General features: G+C 37.6%; 1 protein-coding gene across 8 annotated transcripts in view; it reads right to left on the reverse strand.

Moving 5' to 3' along the window:
• Positions 1-14923, reverse strand: part of CCDC150 (coiled-coil domain containing 150) — a 74451-nt gene that overhangs the window by 36911 nt on the left and 22617 nt on the right. For 7 of the 8 annotated variants that reach the window (XM_081813934.1, XM_081813936.1, XM_031038185.2 and 4 more), the window contains 4 exons: positions 11339-11446; positions 6046-6170; positions 5621-5798; positions 5022-5090 (listed from right to left, as the gene is read on the reverse strand). In XM_081813934.1, the coding sequence (XP_081670060.1) occupies positions 5022-5090; positions 5621-5798; positions 6046-6170; positions 11339-11446 (480 nt within the window). The remainder of the gene's footprint in view (positions 1-5021; positions 5091-5620; positions 5799-6045; positions 6171-11338; positions 11447-14923) is intronic. The other variant, XM_081813932.1, reaches the window with a different exon arrangement.

Here is a 14923-nt window from a genome sequence, read left to right on the forward strand (position 1 = left end):
GCAAGACTGTTGAATCTCAGATCTGTACCTCTGAAACAAATAATACATTATATGTTAAAAAAAAAAAAAGAAGAATATAGCAGGAAGGGAGAAATGAATGGGGGGAAATCGGAGGGGGAGACGAACCATGAGAGACTATGGACTCTGAGAAACAAACTGAGGGTTCTAGAGGGGAGGGGGTTGTGGGGGGATGGGTTAGCCTGGTGATCGGTATTAAAGAGGGTACGTATTGAATGGAGCACTCGGTGTTATATGCAAACAATGAACCATGGAACACTACATCAAAAACTAATGATGTAATGTATGGTGATTAACATAACATAATAAAATTTAAAAAAATAAAACTTCAAAAAAAACCTATAAAATTCTTAGAATAAAAAAGTGTTAATTTTTGTGGCCCTGGATTAGGCAACAGTTTCTTAGATGTGACATCTAAGGCATAAGCAACCAAAAAAAAAAAAAAAAGTTAAACTGAACTTAATAAAAATCTAAAAATTTAAAAACAAAACCCATAGAATGGGAGAAAAATATCTGCAAATCACGTATCTGATAAGGGTCTACTATCTAGAATATATAAAGAACTCTTACAACTCAACAATTAAAAGACAACCAAGTTTACAATGGGCTACTGATCTGAATAGACATTTCTCCAAAGAATATATACAAATGGCCAATAAGCACATGAAAAGATGCTCAACATTAGTCATTAGAGAGATGCAAATTGAAATCACAAGGTACCACTTTTCACATCTACTAGGATGGCTATTATTAAAAAACAAAAAAAACAACAGTGTTGGTGAGGATGTAGAGAAACTGGAACCTATGTACACTGCTGGTGGGAAGGTAAAATGGTCTGGCACTGTGGGGTGCCTGGGTGGCTCAGTCGTTAAGCATCTGCCTTCAGCTCAGGTCATGATCCCGGGGTCCTGAGATAGAGCCCCGCATCAGGCTCCCTGCTCCGTGGGAAGCCTGCTTCTCCCTCTCCCACTCCCGCTGCTTGTGTTCCCTCTCTCGCTGTGTCTCTCTCTGTCAAATAAATAAAATCTTAAAAAAAAAAAAAGGTTTGGTACTGGGCGCCTGGGTGGCTCAGATGGTTAAGCGTCTGCCTTCGGCTCAGGTCATGATCTCAGGGTCCTGGGATCGAGTCCCGCATTGGGTTCCCTGCTCAGTGCAGAGCCTGCTTCTCCCTCTCCCTCTGCCACTCCCTCTGCTTGTGCTCTTCTGTCTATCTCTCTGTCAAATAAATAAAATCTTTAAAAAAAAAAAAAAAGGTTTGGTACTGTGGACAAGAGTCTGGTGATTCCTCATAAAGTTAAACAAAATTACCATATGACCCAGCAATTCCACTCCTAGATATGTATCTCAAGTAAATACATGTATAACACACACACATTTACAGCAACAATAATCACAACAGCTGAAAGGTGCAAACAATGCAAATGTCTATCAATAGATGAAAAGATGAACAAGACAAACTGTGGTGTGTGTGTATATACATACATACCACATACAAAGACACATACACAGTGAATTCTTACTCATCCATAAAAGGAGTAAAAGGGAATGAAGTTCTGCTATGAAGAACAACATGGATGAACCTCAAAAATGTTATGCTAAGAAGTCAGACACAAAAGATCACATATTGTATGATTATATGAAATATCCAGAATAGGTAAATCTACACAGATGAATGCAGATAAGTGGCTGTCAGAGGTCAGGGGAAGAAGGGAATAGGGAGTGATTGCTTAATGGGAACAGGGTTTCCCTTTGGGATGATAAAAAGGTTTTGGAACTAGAAGAGTTGGTGGTTATACAACACTGTAAATATATAAAATGCTACTGAATTGTTCACTTTAAAGTGTTTGATTTTCTATTATGTGAATTTCACCTTAATTGAAAAAACAAAATGAGATACTTCATACCCACTTGGATGAGTATATTAATTTTTTAAAAAGCAGACAGTAACAGATGTAGGTGAAGATGTGCAGATATTTGAATCCTCATACACTGCTGGTGGGACTGTAAAATGGTGCAGCTACTTTGTAAAAACACTTTGGTAGTTTCTCAAAATGATAAAGAGTTATCCTATGACCCAGTTTTACTCCTACAGAATCGAAAACATATGCTCACATACAAAAAAAATGTATACACATGTTCATAGCATTATTAAACAGCCAAATAGTGGGAACAACCTGAATGTCTACCAATTGATGAATGGCTAAATGAAGTGTGGTACAGTCACATAATACAATATCATTCAACCATAAAAAGGAATAAGATACTGACATATATTACAGTATGGATAAACCTTGAAAACATTAACCTAGCAAAGAGGCCAGAGACAAAAGGCCACATACTGTTTTATTCTATTTATATGAAATGTGGGAATAGACACACCCATGGAGACAGAAAGTAGAACAGTGGTTGCCGGGGGCTGGGGGCAGAACAGAATGGGGAGTGACTGTTAATGGGTACCGGGTTTCTTCTTGGTGATAAAAAGGTTCTAGAATTAGATAGTGGTGACGTTTGCACAGACTTGTGAATAAACTAAGAAACCATTGAATTGTATATTTTAAGAAGGTGAATTGACAGTATATTAATTATATCTCAATAATAAAAGGTACTAGATCAGACTATCCATCTAAAAATAAAATGAACCTTGCATGATATACGAAAATTAACTAAAAATGGATCGTTGACCTATGTAAGACCTAAAACTATAAAAGTTCTAGAGAACTAAAAGGAAAATCTTTGTGATTTTAGGTTAGGCAAAAATTTCTCAGATAAGACACAAAGGGTATGATCCAAAAATTTAAAAACTGACAAGTTGGATTTCATCAAAATATGAAACTTCTGCTCTTTGAAAGAACATTAAAAACAAGGCGTAAAATGGAAGAAAAAATATGTTAAGCACTTAGAAGATTTGCACATATACAAAAAGTATGAATTTTTTATGTAAGAATCAACATGAGACTATTTTAAAATCTCTGAAAAATCAATAATAAGAAAACAAACAACTGAATTAAAATGGTTAAAATATTTGAAGAGACACTTAAACTTGTGGATAACCAATAAACAGATGAAAAGATGCTCAATATTATTAATCACTAGATAAATGCAAATTATAGCCACAATGATATGCCAGTCTACACCAGTTAGAATGGCTAAGACCAAAAGGACCAACAATACTAAGCACTGGTGAGAATGCAGAGAAAGTGGAGCTCTTTTATACTATTGATGGAAGGCAAGATAGTACAGATTCTTTGGAAAACAGCTGCTGAATAGTTTACTATGTTAAATATTTATTTCCCATAGGATCTAGAATTCCAACTCCTGATAATTAGCCAAAAGAAATAAAAATACATGTTCATATGTGAACATTTATATAGGCTTTATTCATAATTGCCAAAATTTACCAACTCAAATGTCCTTCAGGTGGCAAATAGATAAAGAAATTGTGGTATAACTATATAATGGAACACAAACAACTGATACAACAAGAACTTGGATGAACTTCAAATGCCTTATGCTGAATAAAAGAAGCCAGACTTAAAATGTTGCATGTTGTATGATTCCATTTCTGGGATATTCTGGGAAAGACGTAACTATAGGAACAGAAGAACAGGTCAGTGGTTGCCAAGGGATGGAGGCGGAGGAAGAGGTTAATGATAAAGAGGCACAAGGGACCTTCCTGAGGGGATAGAAGTGTTCTGTATTTTGATTGTGGTGGTGGTTACATAATTGTGTTGGTCAAAACTCACAGAACTGTACACTAAAAAAAGGGTGTATTTCACTATGTATATTATAACTTAATAAGCCTGACTTAGAAAAACATAGCTTTATAATGAATACACATTTGAAAAGTATCAAATTAGACCTAAGAAGAAAAAAATGGGACTCTGTATAAGCATTATCATTTGGCCTAATAGAACCTCTCTAATGAGCCAGTATCTTTCAGCCCCATGAACTTACACTTAGCCTACGTTCAGACAAATAAAATCAGAAAAGCAAACTGTTTTAATCACAGACATACAGCATTTGCCTTAGCCATGTAACATTCCCTACATTTTAAGCAAAAAGCATTCATGAATTTAATAGTATCCACCAATTTTCCAAATTTTAAAAAGCATATTGGAGGACAAACTGACACCAGTAAGTCCTTACCATGGGAAGTGAACTTTTTAAAAAGATTCTTAGGTTGGACTATTTTTCAAATCACTAGAGTTTAGTCAATAAACCACAGATTACCTGCCAGAGTGGTGAGCTGTATTAGAGCTTGGGCTCAGAATTTATCTTTTCTTCTCTCTCCAATTCTTAAATTACAAGTTCACACATACATGGTAATATGGTGATGGTAATATGAATACTATTTAATTAGGCCAGAAGCCAAGAAGAAATCAAGGATTGACTGTTATATTGACATGTGTTGCAGAATTTACTGTCTGGGGTAGGCTAATTCTCCTTGACACTCCAGATAATTCCAGATGACAGTGATACATAATCTTTACGCTCTTCAAAATTTAAAACACAAACAGCAATGTTTTAAAGACTGGCTTTTATTTTAATAAGAATTGTATTTGTGTCTCTGGCCATTCTATCTTTTTAGAACCCAGAAAAGAGTATATTGCAGATGAAGTGACAGGTGCTAACAGGTACTTAGGAAGTCTTTAAAACAAAATAAAACAAAACAGCACTGTCAGCAATGATCTCTTTGCCTCCCACAGGGCCATCAGCTCACTCGCAATGGATTTCCTGGCTAAAATACTCAGTGAACACCAGGGCCAGAGCCAGTCATGACTCTGGCCCACACCAGATGCTCAACAAGCAAACGCTGCCCAGAAGCAGCCCTGTGCTGCCGTGACCGGAGTGCTCGGTGCTGCACCCACCTCAGTGGCTCCTTTATCCTCCCACAGCCTGGTATTAGACAAAATAACCCATCTCCTCAGTAAGATAAGCTGATACTGGAGGCAGAAATACAGAAGGGAATACAGTGAAATATCAACGAAGAAAATGTGGAATACCTTGTTTTTAGCTAATTCCTTTTCCAAATTGCATTTTTCTTGCGCTGTTTCTTTCTCTGTTTTATTCACCTGCCCAAGGAGGGGAAAAGAAATGGGTGAATTTTAAAGCAACTGCTCTACAGTAGCAGACACACCCTGCACGTTAGTTAATACCTACACTGCAGAGATAGCACATCCTCTCAGAATGGGGGCCACTCAGGGAGTCTCTGAGGCAGAGCAGACTTCACAAATAGCCCTGAAATTAGAAAGACACGTCTGCATGTCAGACTCCGCTGCTTCCGTCCTAAAGAGGAAGACAGAGCTGTCCCCCCCTTAACCTCCATTGTCCCACACCTTCAGGGGAAATCAGCTTTTTAAATCTGACCCCTTAGCTATCATGAGGATGTGTGAGCTATTAGTTAATGCTATAAAAGGGTACTCTGTTTGGCACAGTCTACTTCACATGCTAAAAGACAGAGATTAGCCACCTAACGATTTCTTTAATGGGCAACTCAGACAAACTGCATCTGGGCTCTATTTCTTATCTTTTGCACTTAAAATAGTTTTAACACAAGATCACCGCCACAACCAGGAGGTAACATAAATCTGCTTCTACCTACCTCTCCCTGAAATCTTTCTTTCTCCTCTAGCAGAGACTTCTTCTCTTGGATGGATGCTTCCAATTCACCTCGCAATCTTGCAATAGTTGTTTCTAGCAGCTCTTTCTGCAAGGCTGTCCTCTTCTCAGCATCCTGTGCTTTCTGGATACACTGATTATGCTCAAGGATTACATGGTCCCTGGAAGAAGACAACGAGGAGATATGACCGTTAAACAAGAGTTCTTTAATAGACTCATGTTCTCCAAGAACATACTGGCCGAGAGCAGTTACCAAAATGTTCTAACAAGACTAGTTCCTTGGGGGCAAAGCCTTTATTTTATCTTTGTGTCTGGCCCAAGAAAAGCAGAATGAAACGTTTCCATTAAAGATAAGAAATCAAATGCAAGAACAAAAGATACAGAAGAAGTTGCCTATAATTTACTTACAGATGTGCTTGGAGTTGGATTTTCTCATTCTGAACAGTCTGTAGCTCAGTAGCGATATTGGCATGGGCTGCATCCAGGAGTAAGTTTTGTTCTTGAAATGTCTGTGTCATCATTTTCTGCTCTACCTGAGTTTTGGAAGTAATATTAAAAGCTGAGATGCCAGAAAGTCATTTAATAGGGTACCACTGAAATTAACCGATCAAATATACTGAATTAGCTTATGAAAGACCAATTTTTATATAAATAAAACCTTTTTATTTAATGTTCAGCTTTCTTTGTCCCCACTCTGTCCTGACCACAATTCTATCATTTTACAGCTCTACCAGCCAACAGTGAAGATGCATTATTTATTTTTATTTTTTTAAAAGATTTCTTTTATTTATTTGACAGAGAGAGACACAGCGAGAGAGGGAACACAAGCAGGGGCAGTGGGAGAGGGACAAGCAGGCTTCCCGCGGAGCAGAGAGCCTGATGCGGGGCTCGATCCCAGGACCCTAGGATCATGACCTGAGCCGAAGGCAGACGCTTAACGGCTGAGCCACCCAGGCGCCCCTGAAGATGCATTATTTACCCAGCCTCTTGCAAAATTTATAAAACTCTTAACATGAACATATTTTTAGATATAAAATTCTACTAGGAATATTTTGATACTTTAAAATTTCAATATGATACATATTTTATTTTTAAAAAACATCAATGTGTATAAAGTGAAAAGATCTCTTCACTTATACTCCCCCACCCTTAAAATAATCTCACTCTCCAGGGACAATCATGTTAATAATTTGGTGTGAATTCTTTTGAAAATACTTGAAATTGCACTCAGATACTGTTACAGAAGAAAGACTATACGGCAATACCTAGGAAATACTGTGGGTTCACTTCCAGACCACCACAATAAAGTGAATAGTACAATAAAGCCAGTCAAATAATTTTTTGTTTCCCATTGCATATACAAGTCATAGTCTATTAAGTGTGTAGTAGCATTATGTCTTAAAAAAACGTACATAATTTAAAAATACTTTTTTGTGAAAAAATGCTAACCATCATCTGAGTTCTCAGTGAGTCATAATCTTTTTGCTGGTGGAGGGTCTTGCCTTGGTGTTGATGGCTGCTGACTTATCAGGGTGGTGGTTGCTGAAGGTTAGGGTAGTTGTGGCAGTTTCTTAAAACAAGACAACAATGAAGTTTGCCACATTGATTGTCTCTCCCCTTCATGAGCGATTTCTCTGTAGCATGTGATGCTGTTTGGACAGCATTTTATCCACAGGAGAACTTCCTTCAAAATGGGAGTCAATCCTCTCAAACTCTGCTGCTGCTTTATCAACTAAGCCTACATAATATTCTAAATGCTCTGTTGTATTTCAGCATCTTCACCAGGAGTAGGTTAAGAAACCACTTTCTTTGCTCATCCATAAAAAGCAACTCCTCATTCATTCAGGTTTTATCATGAGATTGTACCAATTCAGTCACATCTTCAAGCTCTTCTATTTCTAGTTCTCTTACGATTTCCACTATATCAGCAAGTACATCCTCCACTGAAGTCTTGAAGCCCTCAAGGGCATCAATGAGGGTTGAAATCCCTTTCTTCAAAATTCCTGTGAGTGTTGATGTTTTGGCCTCTTACCATGAATCACAAATGTTCTTAAAGGCATCTAGAATGGTGAATCCTTTCCAAAGGTTTTCAATTTCCTTTGCCCAGATCCATCCGAGTAATCACTATCTATGGCAGCTATAGCTTTGTGAAATAGATTTCTTAAATAATAAGACTAGAAAATTGAAATTACTCCTTGGTTCATGGATTGAAGAACAGATGTTGCGTTAGCAGGCATGAAAACATTAATCTTGTCCATCTCTATCAGAGCTCTTGGGTGACCAAGTACATTGTCAATGAGTGGTAATATTTTGAAAGGAATCTTTTTTCTGAGCATCAGGTCTCAACAGTGGGCTTAAAATTTTCAGTAAATCATGTTGTAACCAGATGTGCTATCATCCAGGCTTTGTTGTTCCATTTATAGAGCACAGGCAGAGTAGATTTAGCACAATTCTTAAGGGTCTTAGGATTTTCAGAATGGTCAAGGAACACTGGCTTCAACTTAAAGTCACCAGCCGCATTAGCCCCAAACAAAGAGCCAGCTTTGCTCTTTCTCTTCAACGAGTTGGCCAAGCAGCAGATGCACAGATGCAGATTTTTGCAAAGACTCTGACCCTCACTCTGACCCTATAGATTGTGCCCAGTGACACCATTTAGGACGTCAAAGCCAAGGGGTGCCTTGGTGGCTCAGTTGGTTAAGTGTCTGATTCTTGCTTTCAACTCAAGTCATGATCTCAGGGTCGTGAGATTGAGGCCCAGGTCAGGGCTCTGCGCTGAGCGTGGAGCCTGCTTAAGAATCTCTCTCTCTGGGATGCCTGGGTGGCTCAGTCAGCTAAGTGTCTGCCTTTAGCTCAGGTCATGATCCTGGAGTCCCAGGATGACACCCCACGTTGGGCTCCCTGCTCAGCAGGGAGTCTGCTTCTCCCTCTTCCTCTGCCCCTCCCCTAGTTCCTGCTCTCACTCGCTAACAGATAAAATCTTAAAAAAAAAAAAAAAAAAGATTCTCTCTCCCTCTCTTTCCCTGCTCTAAAAAAAAAAAAAAAAGTCAAAGCCAAAGTCCAAGACAAGGAGTGCATCCCCCAACTAGCAGTATCTGATTTTTGCAGGCAAACAGTTAGAGGATGGCTGCACTCTCTGAGACTACAATATCCAGAAAGAGTTCACCCTGTAATGGGTGCTTTGTCTGTGGGGCTGCATCATCACATCATCGAACCTTCCCTCCTCTAGCTCACACTGTCACAACTGGGACATGATTACCTGCTCCAAGTGTTATGCTTGCCTGCAGCCCCGCGCTGTCAATTGCTGCAAGAAGCGCAGTCACACCAACAACCTGTGCCCCAAGAGGATGGTCAACTAAGGCCCTTCCATCAGCTTTTCCTTTGCCCACAGGGCAGCCTCCTGCCCGAGCCCCGTGGCCTGTAGCTTCAATAAAGTTTCCCTTACATTGAGTGGGAGGAAAAAAACAACAACAAAGAGCCTGTTTTGAAGCCAGGCACTGACTTCCTCTCTAGCTATGAAAATCCTAAAGGCATCTTCCAATGGCATCTGTTGTTTAATGTAGCCACCTTCATTAATTATCCTCTTGATCTTCTGGAGAACTTGCTGCAGCTTCTACATCAGCACTTGCTTCACCTTGCACTTTTATGTTATGGAGATGGCTTCTGTCCTTAAACCTCATGAACGACCCTGCTAGCTTCCAACTCTTCTTCTGCAGCTTCCTCACCTCTCTCAGCCTTCATGGAATTGAAGAGCTCTGGATTCAGCTTTGGTCTAAGGGAATGTTGTAGATGGATTGATCTTCTATCCAGATTACTAAAACTTTCTCCGTATCAGCAATAAGGCTGTTTCACTTTCTTATCATTCATGTGTTCACTGGAGTAGCATTTTTAATTTCCTTCAACAGCTTTTCCTTTGCCTTCACAACTTGGCTACATGTTTGGTGCAAGAGGCCTATCTTGGCTTTTGACATGCCTTCTTCACTAAGCTTAATCATTTCTAGTTTTTGATTTATAATAAGAGATGTGAAACACTTCCTTTCATGTGAACACTTAGAGACCATTGTAGGGGTTATTAACTGGCCTAATTTCAATATTGTTGGGTCTCAGGAAATAGGTCTAAGAAGAGGGAGAGGTATGGGGAAAAGCCAGTCAAAGCAGCCAGAACACACACAACATTTTTTAAGTTTACCATCTTAAATGGGCATGATTTGTCGTGCCTCAAAACAATTACAATAATACATCAAAGATCACTGATCACAGATCACCAGAACAAAAATAATGATGAAAAAGTTTGAAATGCCGTGAGAAGTACCAAAATGTGACAAAGAGACACAAAATGAGCAAATGCTGTTAACAAATAGCACCAACAGACCTACTAGATGCAGGACTGCCACAAACCTTCAAGTTGTAAAAAATGCAATTATCTGCAAAGCACAATAAAACAACGTATGCCTGTAATTGTTTTGTATAATTTATTTCCTCTGGCTCACCATTTTGGACTTCTCAAACATAACATTTTTAGACACATCCCTTTTACCTACAATTTATAAAGCTTTTGCAAATATAGTACATATTAACAATTACTTCTGTAAACATATTTTAAAACACTTTTATCTTAATACTTGATTGCAAAGCAAACCTTCACACCTTTGGAAAATAAAATCCCATTTGTGTAACATTTCAAAGTTAAAAAATGTTTGTGACAGTGTGAATTACATGTCACATTATTCTACTAAATTGTTAGTCCATGAAAGTAGGGATTTTGTCTTGTTTACCACTATAATCCCATCTAGACCTAGCATCATACCTGTGCAGAGTAAACATTAAGTGCTTGTTGAATTAATGAAAAATATTTATTATCTGTTATGTGCAGTGGGAAGCACTATGGGAAATAGCAAAGATGTATAAGATGATGCCCCCAGTTCTAGGAAGCTCACAATGTTATCCAGGAAATGAGCCATGCATATAAACTGCTACAGAATGCAAAATAGAGAGGCAGCATAATGTAACAATTGAAAGCACTGACTCTGCAGTCAGACCTTGGTTTCAATCCAGCTCTACCCCTTACTAGGTATGTGACTTCAGGCAAGTTGATATACTTCTCTAAACCTCATTTTCCTTATTTATAAGATGAGGATAATCAATATCCCTTTACATACTGGCTGCTAGAATTAAAGGAGGTAATATATGTAAAATCATTAGTATAATGCATGGTATATAGTAAGTATGCTCCCCAAAAAGTGAGAACTATTATTATGAGAGTCTGTTTAATGTCCTAGGAGTAGGAGTTAACAGAGAAAACTCATTCCCTCTGGTTTGAGTGAGCAAGCTTCCTGATGAATTTGAGTCTTAAAGAATAAACAGAATTTCAAATAGCTGAATATGAAACAAAGACCATTCTCAGTAGAGGAAATGGCATAAGCAAAATGGGAAACCACAGGTGTTTGAGGAAATGGTATTTGGAACAGGTAATTACTTTTCTTAAAGTAATGGTATTTGAGAAGAAACCATTAAGAAAGGACTGAGTATAAGGCTAAATGGCCCCCTGATGAAAACTGAAAACCACTAATGAAAAAATAATTCAGTAAATTTCTTGGAACTGTTAAAATATTTTATTTACCCACTTGGTCACACATTTCCTAATTTCTTAGCCAAGGAGTCTTCTTGTGATTCTATCAGAAATTGACTAGTATTAAATGAATACCTGCAGAATGGCTTGATGGTTGGCAATAATTCTGGCATTTTCCATACTAACAGTCTCAAGCATGCTGTTCAGCTCTGAACACTTTCTAGTCAGCTGGTCATTCGAAACCTAAGATGATATGTACAGCAAGTCATAGATCTCTCCAGTAAATAATTATTTTTACTTACCATATTTTTAATGATGGTATAGTATTTCACTCTGTATGTGAACCTAATTTATTTAACTTATCTCCAACTGATATTTCATTAGGTAATACCTTCAAATATTTGGAATCAACACCCCACATAATTCTAAATCAAAATGTTCATCTGGTGGAGCAACTGAAGCATTCAACAGTTTACTGATCTCCTGTTCACAATTTTGAACACTGGTGAGACAGAGCGAGATATATATGGAATGGACTTTACAATGTAGATGCCTAGCCAATATTACAGAAATTCATTCCTAAAATTAGATGAGCATTCATAATTGTTTAGCTAATAATACAAACTGTCTAAGCTCTTTTACCACCAATTACAGTATCCATAAAAGCAAAATATAGATAATTGTACCTTTTCACAAGACAGATCATCCAAAACAAAAGTCTTTTGTGCAACAAATTTATCAGATAATTCTGTTGTCTTTTTGATATTTGAAATTTTTATTCCTGAGGAAAACATTTATCTTATTTATCAGTTATTTTTGCAAAGTGTATTTGTCAAGGATTTTTTTTTTTTTAGGTTTAAGCCCAATAGAGGGCTTGAACTCATGACCCTGAGATCAAGACCTGAGCTAAGATCAAGAGTCAGACACTCAACAGAATGAACCACCCAGGCACCCCAAGGATCTTATCTTTTATTTTATTATTGTTTTTTAAAGATTTTATTTATTTGACAGAGAGAGACAGCGAGAGAGAGAGAGCACAAGCAGGGGGAGTGGGAGAGGGAGAAGCAGGCTCCCCACTGAGCAGGGAGCCCGATGGTGGGGCTCGATCCCAGCACCCTGGAATCATGACCCAAGCTGAAGGCAGACGCTTAACGACTGAGCCACCCAGGCACCCCAGATCTTATCTTTTAATGAACAAGTTCTTCAAGGATGGGGATAAATAACTCTATAGGATCAATTAAAAAAAAAACACTCAAAAAATGATAACAAGAAAGTAAAGAAATGAAAAACTATCTGGGAAGCATAAGTGGTAGTATAGTAAAGAAGTAAGGAACACATTCAGAGCATTTTAAAATTATAACCAGATGTACAAACTATTCACCAAGGAATACCTAGAGTTAAGACAGAGATGAACTCCTGATCCTTGAAAAGAATAATTTTCTTTGGAGCCAGAATGCCTAAGCTCAAATTCTAACTCTGCCATTTATTACCTATGTTATTGAACTTTTCTGTATATCAACTTCCTTATCATTAAAATGAGAATAGTAAGTTTCTATAGTAGTGCTATTACAAGCATTACAATTTGTTAGTAACATAAGGTGCTTACAATTATGCCTGGAACATAGAATGGGTTTGGTAAATGTTAATTACTACTACCATAGCAAGAGTAGTAATTTTCATTATTATTTTATAAAATAACACATTTCTTTTTTTTTTAGATTTTATTTATTTATTTGACAGAGAGAGACATAGCGAGAGAGGGAACACAAGCAGGGGGAGTAGGAGAGGGAGAAGCAGGCTTCCTGAGGAGCAGGGAGCCTGATGTGGGGCTCGATCCCAGGACCCTGAGATCATGACCTGAGCCGAAGGCAGACGCTTAACGACTGAGCCACCCAGGCGCCCCACACATTTATTTTCTATTTTCTTTATCATAAAGAGAGCACAGCAACATTATGATCCCAACACTGAAGTAATCAAATTGTACTAACAAAAAGTTCTTTTAAGTGATTAATACCATTTCACTGACCCTATGAGAAATAACTTGTTTGCCTGCATACACACACACACACACACACACACACACACACACACACAACATCAGCTAAATTTGGCAACCACCATCCCACAGGAAATATTTACACATAACTCTAAAATCTGGCAAGCACTTATTATGTTCCTACTGTGCTGTTTGTTATAAAAGATACAAAGAAAGTGTAAGCATAGCCAGTGGCACTGAACTGCTTAGTTCATAGGTGTAGATTAAAGTTATATATTTAACGAGTAAATTATAAAGCAAACAAAGACAAGATGTAAATTAGTGCATGATTTAGCAGTGTATCTCATATACTTATGTGTCATAGGAGATTTGGTGAAATGGGAAATGTAGTTAATGTGATAATGGTTCATAGATGAAATAGATTTTATGAAAATAAAAAATTTGGGTGATGGCAATGGTATGAATTTATACAATTAGAATCAATCTTCATTCTTGGTTTTTTAATTGAACAAAATTATGTAACATGTAAACACAAAAATGGGAAGATTTACCTGTGCTTTTTGTGATGGGGAAAGGACAATTTCGTCAATAAATGGTGTTGGAAAAACTGTACAGGCACATGCAAAAGAATGAAACTAGACCACTATCTTGTACCATACATAAAAATTAATTCAAAATGGATCAAAGACTTGAACATAAGACCTGAAACCATAAAACTTCCAGGAAAAAACATAGGTAATTTTCTTGGTCTCACACCAAAAGCAAAAATAAACCAGTGGGACTATATCAAACTAAAAAGCTTCTGCACAGCAAAGGAAACTTCCATCAACAAAATGAGAAGGCAACCTACTGAATGGGAGAAAATATTGGCAATCATACATCAATATCGTATGTCTAATAAGGGATTAATATCCAAAATATATAAAGAACCTATACAACTCAGTAGCTTTAAAAAAATCTGATTAAAAAATGGGCCAAAGAGCTGAACAGACATTTTTCAAAGAAGACATACAGATGGCCAACAGGTACATGAAAAGATGTTCAACATCACTAATCATCAGGCAAATGCAAATCAAAACCACAATGAGATACCACCTCACACCTATGAGAATGGTGATTACCAAAAAGACAAGAAATAACAAGTATTGGAGAGGATGTGGAGAAAAAGGAATCCTTGGGCACTGTTGAAGGGAATGTAAATTGATACAGCCACTGTGGAAAACAGTACTGAGGTTTTTCAAAAAGTTAAAACTAGAACCACCGTATGACCCAGCAATTCAACTTCAGGGTATTCTTCTGAAGAAAACAAAAATACTAATTCCAAAAGACAACTGCAACCCTACATTCATTGCAGCATTATTTACAATAGACAAGATAGGGAAATGACCTAAGTGTCCATCGATAGATGAACGGATAAAGAAAATGTGGTATGTGTGTGTATATAGATAGATACAGATATTATTCAGCCACAAAAAAGAATTTACTTTTGGGGCGCCTGGGTGGCTCAGTTGGTTAAGCGACTGCCTTCGGCTCAGGTCATGGTCCTGGAGTCCCTGGATCGAGTCCCGCATCGGGCTCCCTGCTCGGCAGGGAGCCTGCTTCTCCCTCTGACCCTCCCCCCTCTCATGTGCTCTCTCTCTCTCATTCTCTCTGTCTCAAATAAATAAATAAAATCTTTAAAAAAAAAAAAAAAATTCTAAAAAAAAAAAAAAAAAAAAGAATTT

Source organism: Leptonychotes weddellii, chromosome 3, assembly GCF_054177405.1.
Source record: "Leptonychotes weddellii isolate Sample4059 chromosome 3, ASM5417740v2, whole genome shotgun sequence".
NCBI lineage: Eukaryota > Metazoa > Chordata > Mammalia > Carnivora > Phocidae > Leptonychotes > Leptonychotes weddellii.